The following is a 20,115-nucleotide window of genomic DNA, read 5'->3' on the forward strand; positions in this document are numbered from 1 at the left end:
TTTTTGTGATTTATATCGTTATCGGACGATAGAATTCTTATATCGGGATATGAGATTTTGGTCATATCGCACAGCCCTAGTCTTATTCATATAACTGCTAGAGACAAGTTTCAATTAAAATTATACCCCAATAAGAGGTTTAATGAAAAACCTATAGTGTCATTCGCTGAGAGAGGACAGTCCAGCTCAGTGACCACATGACCTCTTAAGTACACTACAGTGTAGAAGTCTGACAAATTAATTTGAGTGGGGTCTACGACCAAAAACAGCTCTACTGGTGTAACATACAAACTAGTGAGGGAGTCAGGGGTTAAGTGGCAGTTTCTGGGTCAAATAATGATCCTCGTGAGAAGATTCTCAAAGATATGAAGCCATTTGTACTACTTTGTTGTTGGTATGTTTAAAATGCACCAACAGTACATCAAGTAAACCCAAAGATGTTTAACCAGAGCTGAAGAATGACCTGTAATTGCACTCAGAGTTTCCCGTCTCTGAATTAATTGCCCCTTGTTGTACATGGACTGACTGTTTTTTGCATGTGTAATACCAAAAGGTCAAATCTAAGCCGGAAAAAACACTAAATAATTAAGTGTCAACCTTAAAGGCTGGTTATCGTGGTGACACCTGTGGGTACCCGTGGTTACGTCAGACAGTTTAATACAAAACAAACCTGTTTCGATCAGCGCCAGGCAATGCCTGGCCTTTTGCCACCATTCTGTCAGCAGCTGTGACCTTTTTATGCAGCACATGGTTTGACTTTGAAAGCAGTAGGGCAGAATGCAAGTGAAACTCACCTGCATCACGCCTAATGCTTTAATACAGCTGCTCCTTTTACACCATGTTAAACCGATCTGCTGTGGAACGAAGCAAAAAATGACTATTCTTTTGTTTTAATGCATCTGATCCTGAGTTATACACTTGCTGGAACACAAATTACATTACATACACTAAATCTTCATTTTTCATAAACAGTAAGTTAGTCTTGGATCCTGTTCCCTGTTAAACAAATATTCCAACAATTTTGGTTAAACTTGTGGCCGGCTGCTGAAATATTACCTTCTACTGCCAAATGACACAACTTTGAGGGAATCACTTATGTTGGTCGTATTAATTTCAATACATGATGCATGACTCATTTTTGGTTTCTGGTTAAAAGGGAAGTTTGTGGGCGTTAAATAGTCTCCCTTTATGATTGTCTCACTCTTACCTACGTACAGAACATCCTGTGCATTTATTTGTTCGCACTGTTACTCAGCTTTCAGTGACGTTGCGCATGACTCGTGTGGGGTGTGGTTTTTTTTTCCCCTCCCCTCCTTTTGTGGAAGTCTGTGTGCGTACGTGCCTTGCCTCATGTGTTAACCAGTCGGTGAGTAAAATGGTTGCGGTAACCTAAACCTACAGTCTTTCAGCTTCTCTCATTTAGTACAACGACTCCAGGAACTGGTGATCTGTGAATTGTGAAGCAAGAAAGTAGGAACATTTCAATATTTGGGGGAATACATTTCACCAGCTGGCTCCTGTTGTGCAATTTCACTCCTCCCATCATTTCCTCCCTCGGTAGTTTTATAAAAGTCTTAACCTGCAGAAAAAGACTGCAGACTGACACACAGCTCTGAAATTTGAAGTACTAACGAACACAGAGACTGTGGGGGGTTGAAACATGAGGGCTGTGCTGACTGAATACACTTAGGTCCTTCTTTATCTGTCTCTTCGACTTTGTCTTCAGAAGAAAAGCAAAGAAATTCGATCTGAAAATCAATCACTTCTGTCTTTTTGTAAATATGTCTTAACAATCCCATGTATATGTAATTAAGCCCAAGGACAGCTTGCTTTCCAATGATCAGACTCATAGTTTAGTCGTGTTTGTACATGAACTTGAAGGGAATTGGGTCAGGATATTTTTCACAGGATAGCAGGAAACAGCCCATTAAAGATGCATTTAGACTACTGGAAATACTCTGAGTGCTTTAAATGATGGAGATGCCTGGACAGAGCATGCAGCAGGACTTGGTAGTAGTAAACCTGGACCTAGTGGGTTAAAGATCAGACAATCTCTGATCACATGTGACATTTGTGTTCTTACATGAGTGACAGTCGAGGAAGTCCTAGAAAGCAGCTCTGCAGATTTCCCTCTTGAATTTCTGCCAGGCCTGATGGGACATTGTTCTTACCCTACCCTCTAGTCCTGACAACTTCAGGTTACCTAAATTTAAAGCTCTATTCCCAGCAGTGACAGAGGTGCCCAACTAGAAGAGACAGAAGACACTACCAGAAATAACACTGCTGTACCGCCCATCTTTTCTGATTTACAAAGACTTGTAAAATTCAAGGTAATTCCTCTGCAGCCAAGAACAAATCTAGAACTGCTCAGCAGTATGGGCGGCACATTCATTTCAAACACACATCTATCTAAACATGCAATTAGCAAAATCTCTCCAAGCAGCAGTGAGCTATAAGAATACACAGCTTAGAGGCAGCTAAAGATGACTATTCTGATGACCAGATTTGGTCCCCGATTATTCAGCAAGCACAAACTTGATTTTTGTACAAAGTGTTGAGTTTAGCTACCAACGGACCAACAAGACATCTAGCCAGTGTCCATAGTTAGTGCATGTTCATGTTAATATCAAGTAAAGCTGTGTTTCTGGGTTTATTTTCAACTAAAGTAGTGAGTTTGTGCAGATGAGCCTCATACATGCCAGCTGAACTTTTGTCAGCTTTAGGAAATGCAGCTGAAGAGTTAAACATTCTTTTCTTATTACTAGTTAGCATCACTGGTGGCCTAATTCTGCCCTCTCAGCCAGAATTAGACCTCAAACAAGATGATAAACAAACACCACATTACATCTGAGCAATCTAGCGGAGAGCGCCAACTCCAGCGATTGTCATCAACACGTACTTCTAACCCAAATGAGGTCACGTGATGCATGGGGTGCTTCCGTTTGCATGTTACTGCTTTTTCCAGCTTAAGTGGAAGTTTCACCAATACACAGCCCACAGAAGATTTTTATAGGTGGAAAATTCTGGCTTTATGTAGGAGTCAATTGTTCAAATTGACGGTATTAAAAAAGCTATATGGGTGTCACCTTTGAAACTGCCATTTCAAAAGTGCACTTTCACAGCCTCATGAAAGAGGCAGTTAAAATTTTGCAACGAGAAATTTCAGATATGTCGAAATACACGTAGATTTTTTTTGCATTACGTGCTGTTGAGTCCATTTTATTTACACTAAGCTTATGTATTGCCCATTGTAATCCCTATGTTTACCCAGTAAACCACAGCATGAACCCTTATGAGAGAAGTGAATTTAGTCATTAATACAATGTGTTCTTTTTCCATTAGGTTTTGAATGGGTTACAGTAGAACAAACATCTGCTTGATTTCCTTTTTCTTTTCCCTGCAACCACTGTTAGGCACCCATTGAGTGTTCAGTGAGGGCTATTCAAGCTGTGAATGACTCAGAGTTTGAGTAGTGAAGGATGGATAGCATGTTTACTTTGGGCGAACGACAGAGGCAGAACCGAGAAAGCTCCAATAAATGTTTAAATGTTTATACCAACAATGATAGATTAAATAAAAATAAAGCGCTCCAATAATTCTGTTTCACTGCCAGCATTCCCTGGTCGTCCGCTAAGCCAGGACACTACAGGGTCATCCAGATGAAGCCCTATTAGAGCCAAGTCATGTAGGTCTATCTTAATAAACTATGTAATTAAATGTTGACTGCAAATTGTAGTCAACTTGACGTATTGACTTGACTGTCTCAGTCTGCCTGCCATCAGATATGAAGTCTTTCAGGAAACTAAAAACTCAACTCCAGTTTTTTTCTTCTGTCAGGTAGTGACAGACTTTTCCTGGTAGCTGAAATGATGACTTGTTCCAACTGTAGAATGGCATAAAAAGGGGGAAAGGGGAAGCCCCATTTTTTGAGGTCATCTTGCATGCATATTGAGTTAATGGCTCAAAATTAAAGGATAATAGGAAGTACATCAAATGTTTAAAATGATCAACTCTAAACTAGAATGAAAGATTTAACTGAGCTCCAGGACGTGAGTTCAAATCAGATCTGATGAGCATCATTTCTGCTGTTTACACAAAAACATAACATTTACACCTGATTCAAGGACGTGTTTCTATAAACAGAAAGCAATCCAGTCTTTGCAACACCAGTGTGGGTGCTGTGCTGGAGATGTGTTGTACATTAGTGTAGAATCCTAGAGGAACACTTCAGGAAGCTACAGCTAAAGATAACTAAAGCATACAGGAAGACTTTTCCTTGTTGCCAGTTATTAAAAGTAAGTTCTCAGTGTTTCGGAAGCTGTGCAGTAAGTTTGGCTGACAGGGTTTACCACAGAAGTCATTCTTCTAACATCTTTGACCACGACCATTATATTAGGAGCGGTTCTGTAAGGAAAAATGGATGGAATGTCCAAAATGTGGATTTAATGCTCATGACTATCAATTAAGGTGATAATTGATTGAACAATAATCAATTTAGTAAGTTTTTGATTCTAAAATTTTAATTACAACCTTAGTTTCAGCTTCTTATCTGCAAGCGTTAACAGTTTTCTGCTTAATTCTGGTTTAGTGGCCACAATAAAATGGTCTAAAAACAAACATCTTTGTGCATTTGTATAACACCTGACAACAAACTAATTAAAAAAAAAATAAAATAAAATTCTTAAGGACACTTCAGGGTTTTAGTTGTTGATGTTGACAGCTGATCACTCACCTCCTGCATACATGACAGCCAGCATGATGGAAGAGATCCAGGACACTTGACTCGGTGTGGCATTGAAGATGACCTCGATGTCTTTGAAGAACACAGTGATGGATTTGGGGAAGGCGTAGGAGAAGCCAATGGAGATGAAGGCCCCCAACACCACCGCCCAACCCCAGCCACCCTCAGGAGGGGTGTACCCTACTGGCCCGCCAACTGCTGGAGGCATATTTGCTCACGACAACTGAGATGACGATGGAAATTGTGTTTAAGGCCGTTCCTGAAGGACAGCGGAGCTTCACAGGACTAGAGGATGCAGCACAAACTGGGAGTACAAGCGGTACCTGTGAAGGAAGCGAAGAGCAGGGAGTGTGTTAAAATCCAGAAAGATTGTGCAACAAGGTGATTGCGATACAGAAAATTCCTCAGAATCTATCCAAATTACTCCCACTTACAAGGCATCAAGTCAAAGTACAGTCTTTATAATATTAGACCTGTCATACTCATACAAAGACATTTACTATTTTTAAAAACTTTTACTATTAATATTCTGACAAATCTCAGGGGATCTGGTCTTCCTCAGAAGGAATTTAAAGTCACCAAGGATGCTGCAACCACACGTGTATGCAGGGTCATCCCCCAAAGGTGCATTTCTCAGCCAGGAAAAACCCTGCTCATCATAGGAGGAAAGGGTGACTAATAACATATCTTAGCTGAGTTGTGCCAGTAAGACACAAAAATGCAACAGGGGTGTATAATGCTAGAAACCTACAACTGAAGCTTCAGAATGAAAATTGGCCATTATTAATACTCTAAGGCCAAGGCACTCGCAAGCCAGTCGACTGACAGCCTAATGGACAGATGGATAGATCAGGAGACATCATGCCAAAACCACCACTTTTTTGAAGCCCCGATATATGGTAAATGGACTGATTCTTATATAGCGCATTTCTACTCTCCCGGAGTACTCAAAGCGCTCTATACAACTGCCTCATTCACCCATTCACACCCACTCATACAAGCACTTCTAAACTCAAGTGCAACGTAAACTACATTCATACACATTTATACTCCGATGAACGCATCGGAGGGCAACTCGGGGTTAGTATCTTGCCCAAGGATATTTGGCATGCAGACTGGGGAAGCCAAGGATCGAACCACCAACCTTCCGATCAGTAGCTGATCTGCTCTACCACCTGAGCCACAGCCACCCCATATATGACGTTCTCAATTCAAGAACACCTGCCAACATTTTTATTCTCTCTCAGCCAACTGCTTCTAATCGTTTTAATTGGGTACAAAGGCAAACACCAAATGTCTTCATACATGTTGGCATTTGGTGACCTGGTGAATTACTTTATCACATCAATATAAAATTCCAAAGCTGCCGATATTGGCACCATTGGGTCTGATGAAACGCCAACAGCTCAGCTGGCAATCATTAGTCATGTCGAAATTTAAGACCTGAAAGACCATTGAGCAACTGGTGAAGACCAAGTTTTAAAAACCAAGGAACAAGGCCAGGGAGTGGCATACTCTGTTTTAATGTCATCTAAGATAAGATGGCGCAAGTAGTTAAATGTGGAACTTTAGCTTTGGTCTGTTCTTTGTTGGCCTCCCTACAGTCCTAGTTTATGTTGTGCACACAGAAATTAGGAAGAGAAGTTCAATCTATTCCTTGCTCCATGGTGTAAATTAGCCTTTCTACATGAAGTGCTTAATGTCCACTTGCACAGACAGCAAGCAGAAATTATGAAGCTTGCATAAGCTGTTATCTTATTTCTCATCTGAAGAAACTCAATTGCCCGGTAACGGTGCCATTCCTGTTCGTGTTCAGTTCTTGAGAAACACTCCTCTCAGACTTGTTCATTTCATGGCAGAGAAAGCTAAACACAGAAGCTATCTGGTGAACTGAGTGTAAAAAACATAACCAACAGCCCCAAAAGAATTACTGTCCACTTCAATCACATCTCAAAACCTGCTTGTCCAAAGCAGCTTGCAACACAGATAGTTTAACAGTAAACATGATGGCTCGCTGTTTGGCTTTTTTACAGCTGGAAATTCCTGATCTGCTTCTATGAATGCAACCATCTAAATGTCCCCTTTCCAATTTAGGTCACACACACAACGGAGCCATTTATAGCTGGCTCTGACATCATCTCTGCTACTGTTTGGGTTTGCTTTACCTTAAATGGACTTTAGAACACACCTTTATTAACCAAAAATAGACTGAAGGGACCCTATAGCTCTATAGTGATGCTATTTAAAGCAGAGTCATGGAGAAACTCCCACTCAAATCACTAAAACCAGTTTTCAGTGCACTGAATAAGAGGACTGTGTTCTGGGAAACTTCAAGAGCATCCAGCCAGTCTTTCAGTAAGAAATGAACAGCCAGGAGTGAAGTTCTCCTACACAGCATTTAGCCTTGATCATGTTGTAAACAACCATGCTCTACCAATCATTGCAGATGTAGAGTGACTGGTTAACCCGGCCCCACGCTCACAGCACATCCCCACAGCTAGCTCTCACTGTTCTCTTCTCTCACATGCTGAAACTTGTGTAGCCATCACCTCTGCCTGTGTTGAACAGAAGGGAAGCAAGTTACTAGGCTAAAGACTGCATCGGCCAAATTTAAAGCACAGACTTGTGTCATTTCGAACTTTAAACACATTTTCATCACAACACATACACACAAACGTGACTGCTTGCAGCTCTGATTGTTAATCAAATCTAAGACCGCAGACTGGAGTATTAAAGCCCTGAATCTGGTTGTTTTGCATTTTTTTGTTCATTTGGCTTTTATACTGAGCTTTCAGTCTCTCCCTTCCTTCCATTTGATTAGTTTCAATAGTTGGCATTTCGTCAACTTCAGAATCTTTTCTTGCACCTAAGATTACATTTAAAAAAAAAAAAAAAAAAAAAAGTAGTCAAGTACCAATCTATGCAGTTCTTTGCAGCCTTTATTTCCAACTTGAAGCATGAAGAGAAGGTCACACAGGTTAGACTCAAGATTGAACTAAATCTTGTCTAAGGCTGCATAAGGTCAGAGTTCAGACCCTATGAGGGACTGAATAAGGCATATCTGGGCTGGCTCTTCTTGCTGCCCATGATGCACTCCTAACTGTTACTTTCACTGCACTTTATTCCTAGATTTTAACTTGGTAGTTTTTATAAAAGTCGGGTTTTGTCATTTTGGAGCTTATGAGCTAGATCATTTCCATAAATCAGGGCTGGGGATTCACAAAAGGCCCTGGGTAAAGATGCACCAATTTATGGGTCAATCTACTCACTTCAGTGTTCACGTTGCCATTAGTTTCCTCTAACCTAATTAGCTGTACCAAGTAGGGCTGCCACGATTAGTCGACTAGTCACGATTACGTCGACTATTAAAATCGTCGACGACTAATTTAATAGTCGACGCGTCGTTTGAAGCTTTGTAAGATCCCAAAAGACGCAGGAATAAGTAGTAGTATTTAAGAGTGTAATAACGGACTGAAACAGAAGATGGCAGCACTGCATGTACAAGGATGCCAGCTGCCGTTAAACCCCGAAGAAGAAGAAACTGTGTTCCAGAATTCATAGCGCGGCCCAGCGCAGTTGTCAACAATGGCGGCAGCTAGTTAGTTTTAATATTACAATTATTATTCTTTCTGGGTCACAAAATAAACGTTTAACATATTTTCAGGTGTACATTTTACGTCCAATGGATGCATGATCTGATTAGTCGACTAATCGCAAAAATAATCGGTGACTAGTCGACTATCAAAATAATCGTTTGTGGCAGCCCTAGTACCAAGAGCTGCTGCTGTCATATGGGAAAGTGGCAGCTAGTGGCAATTCACCCTTGCTACTCCAACAAGTACAACCTGTGGTTAAGGGAGTTGATAAAATTGAAAGGAGCAGACCTACAACAATTACCATCAAGAGAGAAAGCAAACAAAAAGAAGTTTTTCCTTCCCACTGTCGCCAAATGCTAGCTCAAAACAAGTTGTTTAATAGCTTGGGTTTTCTCTGTATTATTGTAAGGTCTATCTTACAATATAAATCACCTTGAATCAGAATACTTCATTAATTCCTAAGGAAATTAGGAAGCGACTGCTATTGTGATTGGGTGCTATATAAATAAAGTTGAATATTGTTTTCCTACCTATGAAGTACACTTATGGCAGATAATTGGGCCCACTGCCTTTTAAATACAGGATGCTTTATATGTAGAGTCATTGCTTATAGGAAAAGATTTTGCTGCAGGTAGTCAAGTTCCAGCTGGGCTTCAAATCCTGGCGAGGAACCCAGCATATGAATAAACACGCGAGCTGGTGTCAGAGTCACGTGTATATCAAGTATGATTCAGTTCCTTTTCAAGTATTCAAGCACCCAGGAGGAAGACCAGTAGGTTGAGATGGAGCTTACCACATGCCAGTTGGTCTGCACTTTCCAGAGTGCCAACACGCTGTGTATTTCATCGTATGGGTTTAACAGACCTATTATGTTACTACTCATACTAAAAGTGGTCTGTGCAATGAGCATGTGTCACCATTCCTGAAAAGGAAGGGATGACACTGAGGTCATCTCCATCCAGTTTTACCTGCATAAAAATAATGTGACCTTTTGAGATATTATATGGCTAGACATGACCTCCACATGCGCCATTATGCAGACACATGGGAGTTTCTGAAACTCAGTAGGACTCTACACTGAGTCATAATGTACCAAGACAGTTCAGTTCTCTCAATATTTAGGCCTCAAGGATTGAAGCAATGTTGCAAAAACAGTGGATTTTCAGCCCAGTATGGAAAGTTTCTGACAATTTTAAAAGCGATTACTGAGACAGGCTTGTTAAATGGTGAAAAGCAAACAAGACAGTTCTACTTCCTCATTACATGCCTGCTCTGACGGTTTCAGACTCCTCACATTAACAACTACAGAGCTGCCAAACACACACAGCTGAGACCTCAACATGAACCCTAATGGCCATAAAATAACTTTTACTCCAAGCTGGCTGGTCTACACTGCATGCCTGGTCGGATCTTCTGTCGTAGACTTTGGTTCACACACACACACTTGAAAACACAATACCATCACAGGAATAATTTCAGAGTATCTCTGTGTACTTGTATTTATTCATTAGAAAACATCCCTCTCTGTCATCACGTCACCAATCTTCACTCACTCAGCACTCAGCCCAGTAGCTTAATGTTACCTAACACACTATCTTACCACTGGTGCAATTTAGGAGGTCCAGATTAGGCCAACTAAATGTCAGTAGCTCAGATCCTTTGGCTCTGGCCTTTAATGTACTATGACCTTCAAGAAAGCCAACTGGATGTAGAGAAAAGTCATCCAGGGGCCACAGAGTAAGCCTGGCAACAGCAGTGAGGTCTTCATGTTGCTCAAGGAGTTGTTACCCAAGTCCACTTTCAGTGATCTCACCAGGCAGAGTTCTCACATGCTTGTGAAAGCACTTGCACTGTACCTCAAGTCAAACTCAGCCTTTGATGTGCTGCACTTAAGTGCAATTTCATAAGGGAAAAAAGCCAAAACACAAAACTTAATGTTCCACTCACCATGGAGACAAAAAAAAAAAAAAAAAAAAAAAAAAAAAAAACTGGGGAGGGGGTAAAAGTCCCATCAATTGCTACTGAGTCAGCGATAAGCTAAGCACTGGGGTCCTGACATGAGTTGCACCACTGCCTTCCTGTGCTGAGGAGGAATGTGATGACACTGCACCCAATCTTCCTTTATTCCTGACAAACCAAACTGCACTGTGTGCATTTTAAGTGTCCCCCGCCACCCAGAGTTTCCTCTTCACTCCAACTTGTGGATGTTTCAATTTGAGGCTGATGAAATAGTCCCATCAGGCTCATTTATGATCCTCATCATTTTCAGGAAAATGTGACACTAATTGCTAGACCAAGAGCAAACATCACAAAGGAAGCTAGAAGGAAAGGGTCAGCAATTTGATGCATGTTTGCAATGGACTTAACCACCAACTGTGGTCAAGATGACATCTGATGAAAAGCTCCACAGACGCTGCTCTTCCTTTCTGCCGCTCACTCACCATGTTCCTTTACACTTGTTGGGAAGGTTTTACTACACTTAAACATAATGAGTTCTTGGAAGACTAGCCTCTTTTTAAGTACATATTTCCTTCCCTCTTGCTTATAAATTAAAATCCAGTACATTCATTTAACGCTGAAATCTCATTCCAACACTGACAGATGCCAAAACTCAGGGTCTTAAAACTGAACTGGATCTGTGAATCTTTATTATACCCATGAGTAAATGAATACTTACACAATGCGTTGATTTTTCTATTCACAGAAACGAAATTCACGGAAACTGAAATAGTTGCACAGTTGCAATTTGATAACTTGAAAAACAGATCAAAACACATGATGTCACAACAATCCAAGTTCCCTTTTTTTAATGCCTTCAAAGCATTTCTAAAGAAACTGAGTGAAAGATGTCGCAGATCAGGAGAGTAATATTTGCAATTCAGTCTTTGGTAACTGAAGCTAATAAGAAGCAGCTTTTTAAAGCAAGTTAATCTGTATTTTTTAAATTCTTTGTACTGTACATAGCCTTGCGTGACCGTGGGTTACCTTATGTACTTGCGACAGAAAGGTCATCAGAGGCCAGATCTGGCTTGGATAGGCCAGCTTCTCAATTACACTTGGAGAGGGAACAGCCTATGACAACGTATAATGTTTCTTTCTGCATACTGGATCCCATTTTAGCACCATACCAAGACTAAGATACATTACTTTCAATTTCTCCAGGAAATGTGGCATTTTCTGAGCAGTGATGCTCTGTAGACCAACAGCAAGCTAAGCAAACTTTGAATAATTTGGTCCATGCAAAACAGTTGCCCATTACAAACTTTGTTTGTATATGATACGAACAGTCTTGACTGTTACTAGCCTTAATTGCTGTAGTCAACCTCATTACTGCTGTGTGTCTTCAGAGTGTGATATGGGTGTAAACTTCCTGACAGGAAACTAAAAAATAAGGTGTTTTTTAAACTACCCCTTCTTCATTAGTAGTATGTATATATAGTATAGTATATAGTTCAGGCATCAAGATAACTTTAATTCTATGTTTGTAAACAAGAATAAACAAGAATACTGTGCCTTTCATTTCCTGACACAAGTGACCACACCATATTTTTAAAACACAAGAGGCCAGCTCATGGAGCAACTGTTGCCTTAGGTATCTCGCTCATAAACGCTTATTTTAGGCAACAAATATGTTGGTTGGTTGGCAGGGGGTCAAGATGACACCTCACCTGTGAGCCAAATAATTATATTCACAAGTCCACAAGTCTATTTATGTCGACAGACTTCCAAAGCAAAAAACATGTGGAGCACGAGTGCCACCACAAGCATTTGGGCAGCTGTATCAGCTAATAGCATGATAGTAGAGTTAGCCTTTCAAGTTGGCTCTACTAGCAGGAGAGGGTTAGACGCCGAGTCAACACTCAAATAAAATAATCGCTATCCTGCAACCAGAACCAGACTTAGCTGCTCACTATACATGAATCAAAAAAAAAAAAAAAAAAAAAAAAAAAACAAACACCTGCTCAAGGTGAATCTTCTATGCTCTTACTGAGAGATTCCCATAACATGTCCAGTGTACCGTGGGATGTTCTGTCAACCAAACAGTACTACACACAAAAATCAGTTAGAAAAAAAAACAAAAAAAAAAAACAAAACTACTACATATTAGTGCACATCAAAGGCCTTGAGTAATAAAGACCTAAAGCTGCCTGGAGAAGTTACTGTGAGAGCTACCCATCTTAGGGATTGCTCCAAGTTTGTTTAAGGGTACCTGGAAACCAAAAATCCCTTCAGCAAGAAGAGATTTCTCTTTTTTCTGTTTTATCCACTTCAAAAGATTCCTGGACCTGAATTGGAGGGCACAAGATTGTTTGTTGGATTGTGTAGAATTATCTGACAATGACATGATGAAGGTTGTGCCAGTGGATCTTATTTCTAAGCAAAACTGCTATGGTTTTTTTTGGTTTGTTTGTTTTTGTAGGCATTCCAGACTTGTTTCTGCAGATATGAATACAGGTGGGCATTGAAACGTTTGGTATGCACTTCTGTGTACCTCTGCTGCCCTACAGCGCAAGTGCAAATGTGCAGTGTGCGAATAAGAGGTTTGCTACAAAAACAAAACAGTGCAGGTTTTTTAAATTCTCACTTCATATACTGCAAAAACCTAACGACATGTGCAGGACTGGTTAGAAACATTGGTTTTATACGTCACAGACCAAACCAGCATCAGATATCATGTCACCCAGACAGAAAGAAGTGAGATGTGAAGTTTACCGCCTGCTGTTAATGTGAAGTAGGCTTCACCAGTGGGAACAGAATAATGCTGCCTTTTCCCCTGAGGTCGTACTGATCTGTGCTGAAGCCCAGTTAGGTGTTTGTGTGCAACAGTAAAGCAGGACAAGTCCTGAAGGAACCATCAATGAGGCCATTCATCCCCACTAACAACGCTTCTCTCAGAGTGTAGAGGGGATGGGGTTACCTGAAATCCAACAGACTGAGAATAAAAAAGTGGGTACAGCAGGTGAAAGGTTACAAAAGTCTGACAATAAAACAAACTGAGGCTGGATTTATACAATGTGCCCTTGTACTGAGATTAATGACTAACCTTTAGAGGGTTCGACTGCAGGACAAACACTGTCAGCACTAAGACTAAAAATGCCAGGCTTGCTTAATTTGCCAAATGAAAGACAAGATACTGCAGCCACTCACTGAAAACTGGCGACAGGAAGCAAGGGAAGGAAGAGAGAGAAGAGGGTTAGCCAGGATACTTAAGGGAGGAGTGAGTTTGTAATTTTACAGCATCATGATGACTCAGAACTTCCTTAACCCCATGACTGAACATAAGACAACATAACTCTCACTTTCGATTGGATTTTAATATCTTGGAACAGGGGAAAAATTACTTTAGATGACAGAAGATGATCTTTTCAGTTAAGACTGGTTTTTATATAAACCAATTGAACCCATTTTTTCTGATCATTACACCAAACAATATTACTAGTCAAAATAATTGCAGTGTGACGTTTACCAGCTTGCAGTAATTAGCACTTAAACCCCACAGGCATTCACTGCTGTTAATGTGGCCCCATTGTGCACTTCAGAAACTCACGTACACATAAATCCTTATACTTTTGCATGCAAAGCCTGTGCATGTACACACGCACGTAGGCCTGATCGAGGACAATCAGCTGCCACACGCAAATGTTTCACCCTGGAGTCCAGCGATGCTCACGTGAAGCTCGTGCAGGTGTAAATGCACGTACCCAAACCATGACCAGTGTCAAATACTACTATAGCATTCAGACACTCGCATTACAGGATTCTTCTTTGTTGTGGAGTATCTGCTCAACTGACCCATTTATTGAAGAAAATAAAATATGGATTTTTTTCTAAGGCCAAGTTTAACTATTTAAACAGGACTTTTTATTTGTTCAAACAAGTGGAAAGGCCAAAATTACAGATTTGGATTATTAGATGGGAGGGAAAATGTTTTCCCTCCCATCTGATCACTTAATCGCTTATCATTAATTGGGGTGAATTAATAATTCATCCATTTGGATAAGGGAATTACAGGTGTGGCTGCTGTGACTGACAGGTTACCTGACACACCTGACCTGCAGTCACTAAACTGGACCTTTCCACTGCATTTATGTAGTCACTGTGACACCTTTTTAAAATATTATCCCACTTCCTTTACATAAGCCATTTGCACACTTGAACTATGTCCATGTCAGGAGAATCACATGAGGACATTGTCCAAACTTGTGGTTTCTAACATGTGGAGAACTTGTCATGTGCAGGCAGGCAGACTTGCCTTTCACCACACAGTGTGTCCCCTCCCTCACGTGGTGCTACTTGGGTTAAGGGAGCAGGAAGAAGAACAGGTGTGAATTCCCGATACAATTACCTGCTCAACTTTCATATGGACTAATTACACAGAGTCTATATCTCATTGTACAACTGTATAGTGACAATAAAGGCATTCTATTCTATTCTAGGAGGGAGATGACGTGGTCAAGACTATTTAAAGTCCAAGTTGACAGATTAAGGCTACGTTCACACTGCAGGCGAAAGCGCATCAAATCCGATTTTTTTGACCCTATGCGACTCATATCCGATCATGGTATGACAGTGTGAACGGCACAAATCCGATATTTTCAAATCCGATCTGGGTCACTTTCGTATGTGGTACTGAATCCGATACATATCCGATGTTTCAGAAAGCGACTGCTGTTTGAACGGTCATGTCGCATTAAATCCGTCTTTTACGTCACTGACACAAGACAGACGCCAATTATCAGCGCCGGAGAAGCGCCCGAGAAGACATCGCGAACGCTTCCTGTCCATCCAGTGTAGATGTCAGTGAAACTGTTGGGAAGACAACGTGAACATTTTATTTGTACTGTATAATCTGCAAATTCTGACAGAAATCTGCAACTATCCTTTGAAGCACCACTCCTCTAAAACAGCAATAAGGATAATTATTAGGTTATTTACATTATTATGTAAATAACAAAATAACTTAAAGCAAAAATTGGGAAACGTAAAGTCCGAAGTCTTTATATTGAGGGCCATCAGTCAAACAATACTGTTTGGTCTGGGTCTAAACAGAGCGAGTTGTGTGTGACGTCTTCTTTTGCGCATGCGGGCCGCTTTGAGCGTTCACACTAGAGCGCGTTTGCTGTCGCATTTTATTTGTAGTGTGAACAAGCAGACAAAAAAATCGGATTTGATCAAAAAATCGGAATTGAGCATTAAGACCTGCAGTGTGAATGTAGCCTAAGAGATTTCTGTTCCCACATCCTGCTGCTCTGGTTAATGTCTATAAGGTTGAGGCGCCAGTGTAAAATAGCTTAAAGCTAAAAATGAGAGCAACACACTACATTTACTATCCATTTCTTCAAAAGATCTGCCTAAACCAGCCCAGGTTAATTCAGGTGATAGATACTGGGCGTCTTCTCCAACCAAAACAATGCAGTCTGTGACCTACAACTTTCTGGTATTAACACACTGGATACCTGCCAACAATCACAAAGACAAAGGTGCGCTTGGGTATAGCAGTTTTTGAAATTTGGCTGGCATATCCTCAGAATTGACAAGTCATAACAATAAAGATTACCTGCAACAAAGATTTCATAATGAAGTACTGCTGACTACGTGCTCCCCTTACAGGCAATACCTGAGTGCTAGAACATGTCTGTAACACAAAAACCACACTGGGATGACCTGGTAATCTTTCAATAAACACAATGTGTGTTTTTAAAAAGGTACACAACCAAGAAAGAAAGTGAACTTGTTTTAATAAGGTGTTCAGTGGGAAGATATATTTGAGCCCCGGGTCCACAAAGTCAAATTTAGTCTCATTTTTTGCCCCCCACAGATAACAGAACTCACGCCTGGAGCAAAGTGTTAGTTTAATCATTAGTGCAAATGATTAACTTTGGGCTTATGAAATATCCGGTTAAAGCTGTGGGCTTGTGTACATAGTTGAAGAGGGGATCTGTGACACCCATGGTGAATTTTGGCAACAAACTTTTAACCACATTAATTGGATTTCAAAAATATTTTGTTTAAAATTTACCTACTGGCCTCATTTCCAGTTGCACAAGGAGAACAGTATGTCACTATTATTAAGTCTGATCTACAAACAAGTTTAAGCAGGACCTGTTCTGCTGGTTTCGAGCTCCATATTTTTATTCTTGTGTCTCTATTAAAGTAACTGCATAATTCAAAGTAATCCTTATTTATCTTAAGCTGTGCCTTGCTGCAGCAACTCAGTCTGAAACAAGCCATTTTAGTTTGTAGGCTTTGTATAAATGGTAATATTGTAGTATTGGTTAGTGAACTCCCATTGTGAAACCTCGAGCCGAGGCCCTTCACAATGGGACGTTAACACCTTGGTGTTTTGAAACTGGAAGTAACAAAAGTGCACAATTGTAGAGTAGCAACTTTGCTAGGCCCCCCCTAAATCGTACCCATATCCTTCATTTCCATTTAAATAGGGACTGTTGTTTACAAAATAAACCTGGAAATACATCCATTTATAGACACTCTTTAAGGCCACTCTCCCTTTCAGCTGAAACAAAACATATGAACAGCAGGTAGGTACCTGGTAAATGTGCTTTAAGAAAAGAAAAGAAAAAGAAAAAACCCCTGAAAAGTCTATGTTGTATCTACACTTTCTCCTCCAATGGTCGATTTATTTCTCCGAGAAATGTCAAACAAAAGGCAACTGTATCTAGTACTGTGACAATTATTCATAGTAAATAATCATTGTGATTAGTGTGGATAGTGCTTACAGGAAGTTTAAATGTGAATATGAGCAGCCCCTCAGATTTCAACTTTAAGGCATCTCCCTTTCAAAAGATAAAAAAGGAAAAAACAAAACAAAAAACTGTTTCAATAACTTCTGTCAGCTACAAATTATGTTTTCCTGAAACCCAGGGGGAGATGTTCAGCTGTTTAACGGTCAGTCCTCTAGGGAGGTCAGAGTTCAGAGGACAGCCCCCAGCACTCAGTAGCTACAAAGAAACATAAATCCAGTGCCGTGTTTGTCCTTGTAGGGGTCACCTTGTCACCGCAAGTGGAAAATGACACAGCAATCACTCATTTTATGCACCACAGCTTGAGAACATGCCCTGGTTACACACCTATTAATAAACAGCTCTGGCTGTTTGGGGACAATAAGGGTTGTGTGGGATCCCTGTGCGTGTGGCTGTCATGCGATCTTTCCATTCAGCCGTGACCCTCAGAGGGTCGGCATGTGAAACTCATTGAGTGAGATAACACGTTCGCCTGCAGTCAGATGCAACATTGCACCATACTGGAAATCACAGCTAAGACAATTTCTATGTCCCCATTAGACCTTTTTAAACAACAGAGATTATTTGATTTGATTCTTTTTCTCCCCTCTGCTCATATATTTTCAAGCTGTTGCATTATTGCTTTCTGTGTAATCTGAGAACTGGACTGAGCTTTTTGAAATTGCAGAAACAAACTAACACGACACCAAAAACAAAGACTTTATCATATTTGGATGCTCGGAAAGAGTGTTATCAGCCAGTAATATCAAATCTAGTAACTAATAATCCAATTCTTATTACACTGGGCCAGATGAAGCCATTGACCACAAAAGCTCGATGTAGCTTTCGGTTGAAAATGTGAAGAAAATAGGGCAATTTCTCAAACCTGACTTCTGTTTAATTGCTAGCATGGCGCAACACTTGTGACGGCTAAAAGACTATTGTTATACATAAGAACTTTTATCAGCTCTTTTAATCCGACTACTGAACTCTTTACTGGTCACTTTATGGACTCAGTCGCAAGTTTCAGTTCATACAGAATAAAACATTAAGTCATTAAGAGTTAGAAACTAGGATTATCCAGAGTATGTTCACTGGTTTAGATTTGTCAATCACTGGCTGTTAGCCAACAAATGTACTGTTCTCAGTCAGACTCCCTTGCTCATCACATCCAGTTTCAAAACACTGAGATGTGGACGGCGAAAAAAAAAAAGAAGCTTGGGTCCATGCTATATAACATGACTTCAGAAACCATTTTTGTGATGGCACATCATTTGTATCCAGGTTTTATACCACCTACGAGCACTACACAGAAAATTTAAGAGTAGTTTTCCATGGGGAAACGACCACAGTGGTCAGAATCTGCAGGCTGAATCTGGGAATCATTTCTGAATTTCTTGCAGTGGCGACTTTTAATAGTCGCTGACATGGGTGGGACGATGGTACCGACATTTTCAAACAAGAGGTAGTGGAAGAAGTTTCAGACTTGGCACTGGCATGGCGTCTCTGGAAAATATGGCATTTTCCCCCCCCAGACACACAAGAGTCAAGAGATTTTGTTCACTCTCTGAACTCTTCACTCACTTTCCAAAGCCATAAAATGCATTTTGCTTATCAAATGACTGACATGATAGCAAAAACTCATTTCCTTAAAACAATACAGACTAATCATGCCTAGTCAAGCTTCCAAGAGCTCCATTTTGAGCCAGGAAAAACACTTTGTGGGGACGTGCTAACCGAATTAAGTGAACTGGACCTGTGTGTAGATTGGGGCACGCTAGGGAGCCAAAGGTCCCTGGGGGAGAGGGGGTGAAATCACTAGAAGACTGAAAGGTCTGCGGAAAACCACAATAGGACACGAGGGATTGGACTCTTAGTCAACATAATGAGATGGAAAATGACAAAATTTACATCACACTGACTTTCTGTTTGACTATTCTGGTAAAGTCACAGAAACCACTAAAATTCCTTTTTTATGCGGCTTCGACAAACCTCTCTCATGTAGATGAGATGTGAAGCCCTTCACGTGTTTGTGCCACAAAACTATTTTCATACATATTCAACTTTCCGGCTGGTCTGAGGCGGACAGAGGAGCCACATTGCCTTCACATGTGGATGTAAAAATAGCGGGAGGGCAGCATCACGCCACGGTGAATGAAACCACGTCGCTTCAGAGCGCTCCTATGAAGCCACTTAGCTTCAATCATGTGCGCCTTGTCGTAGTAAACGGACTGAACAACGACAGCGGAAGCGGGTGGGATGAGAGTGGCTCACACATGAGGCGGCTAACCGAGAAGCAGAGCTAGCTAATTTAATGCAGCTTTAGCCGTTGAGCCCAAATTGTGATGTAAAACTATAAAAAGCGGATCTTTTGCCTCGACACGCCACGTTGGGACTCTCGGTCCCGCTCACTCACCGCGGAAGGTTCTTCGGCTGCGTCCGCTGGAAGCTCGGTGGAGCGCGGGTCGCCCCGGTGTCCTTTTTGTTGTAGAGTACGGCGACACGTTGCTACGGTACCACCTCCGGGTACCACAGACCTCAGACTGTGAGGAGCTACGTGATGGTGATGGCGTTATAACCGTGGCGCATGCGCATGTGAAAGAATCTCTGAGTCGCAGTAAGGGGAAGCTGAAAACCTGCACGTGCGACTATGAGGCGGGGCCTAGCGGGAACCATATGTGACTTCAACGAAGAACGGACGTTGGTTTGTAAAGATGAAGTCTAACACGTCACACTACCTGCTTTATCCGCCTAAATTTACAGAAGAAATGAGTGGAAACCAGATGGAGTCACTCTACTGAGCCTCTGTTTACTTACAGTTTTATTTGGTTTAGGTTTGAAATATTGAGAGATGCTTGAGATCTTTGTTTCGAGTAGCAGCCTAAATATGTTTTATATCCATCGCCTCATATCCTAAAACCATATTGGTTCAGCTGATCCCGAAGAAACACTGCAATGTCCAGCAGGCTGTCTAACAGTACAATTTATATTACTCAAACATGCCAGTATCTACCTATGCTTCAACCCCAAGTCAAAA

The 20,115-nt window shown here is 40.9% G+C and overlaps 1 protein-coding gene across 1 annotated transcript in view; it reads right to left on the minus strand.

Moving 5' to 3' along the window:
* Positions 1-19,873, minus strand: part of LOC100708667 (monocarboxylate transporter 1) — a 29,071-nt gene extending 9,198 nt beyond the window's left edge. Inside the window, exons 1-2 of the mRNA XM_003457060.5 lie at positions 19,495-19,873; positions 4,733-5,064 (exon numbers count right to left, since the gene is read on the minus strand). Coding sequence (XP_003457108.1) covers positions 4,733-4,949 — 217 coding nt within the window. The 5' untranslated portion in view covers positions 4,950-5,064; positions 19,495-19,873. The remainder of the gene's footprint in view (positions 1-4,732; positions 5,065-19,494) is intronic.
* Positions 19,874-20,115: the final 242 nt, after the last annotated feature.

This window comes from Oreochromis niloticus, linkage group LG20 (assembly GCF_001858045.2).
Source record: "Oreochromis niloticus isolate F11D_XX linkage group LG20, O_niloticus_UMD_NMBU, whole genome shotgun sequence".
Classification (NCBI taxonomy): Eukaryota; Metazoa; Chordata; class Actinopteri; order Cichliformes; family Cichlidae; genus Oreochromis; species Oreochromis niloticus.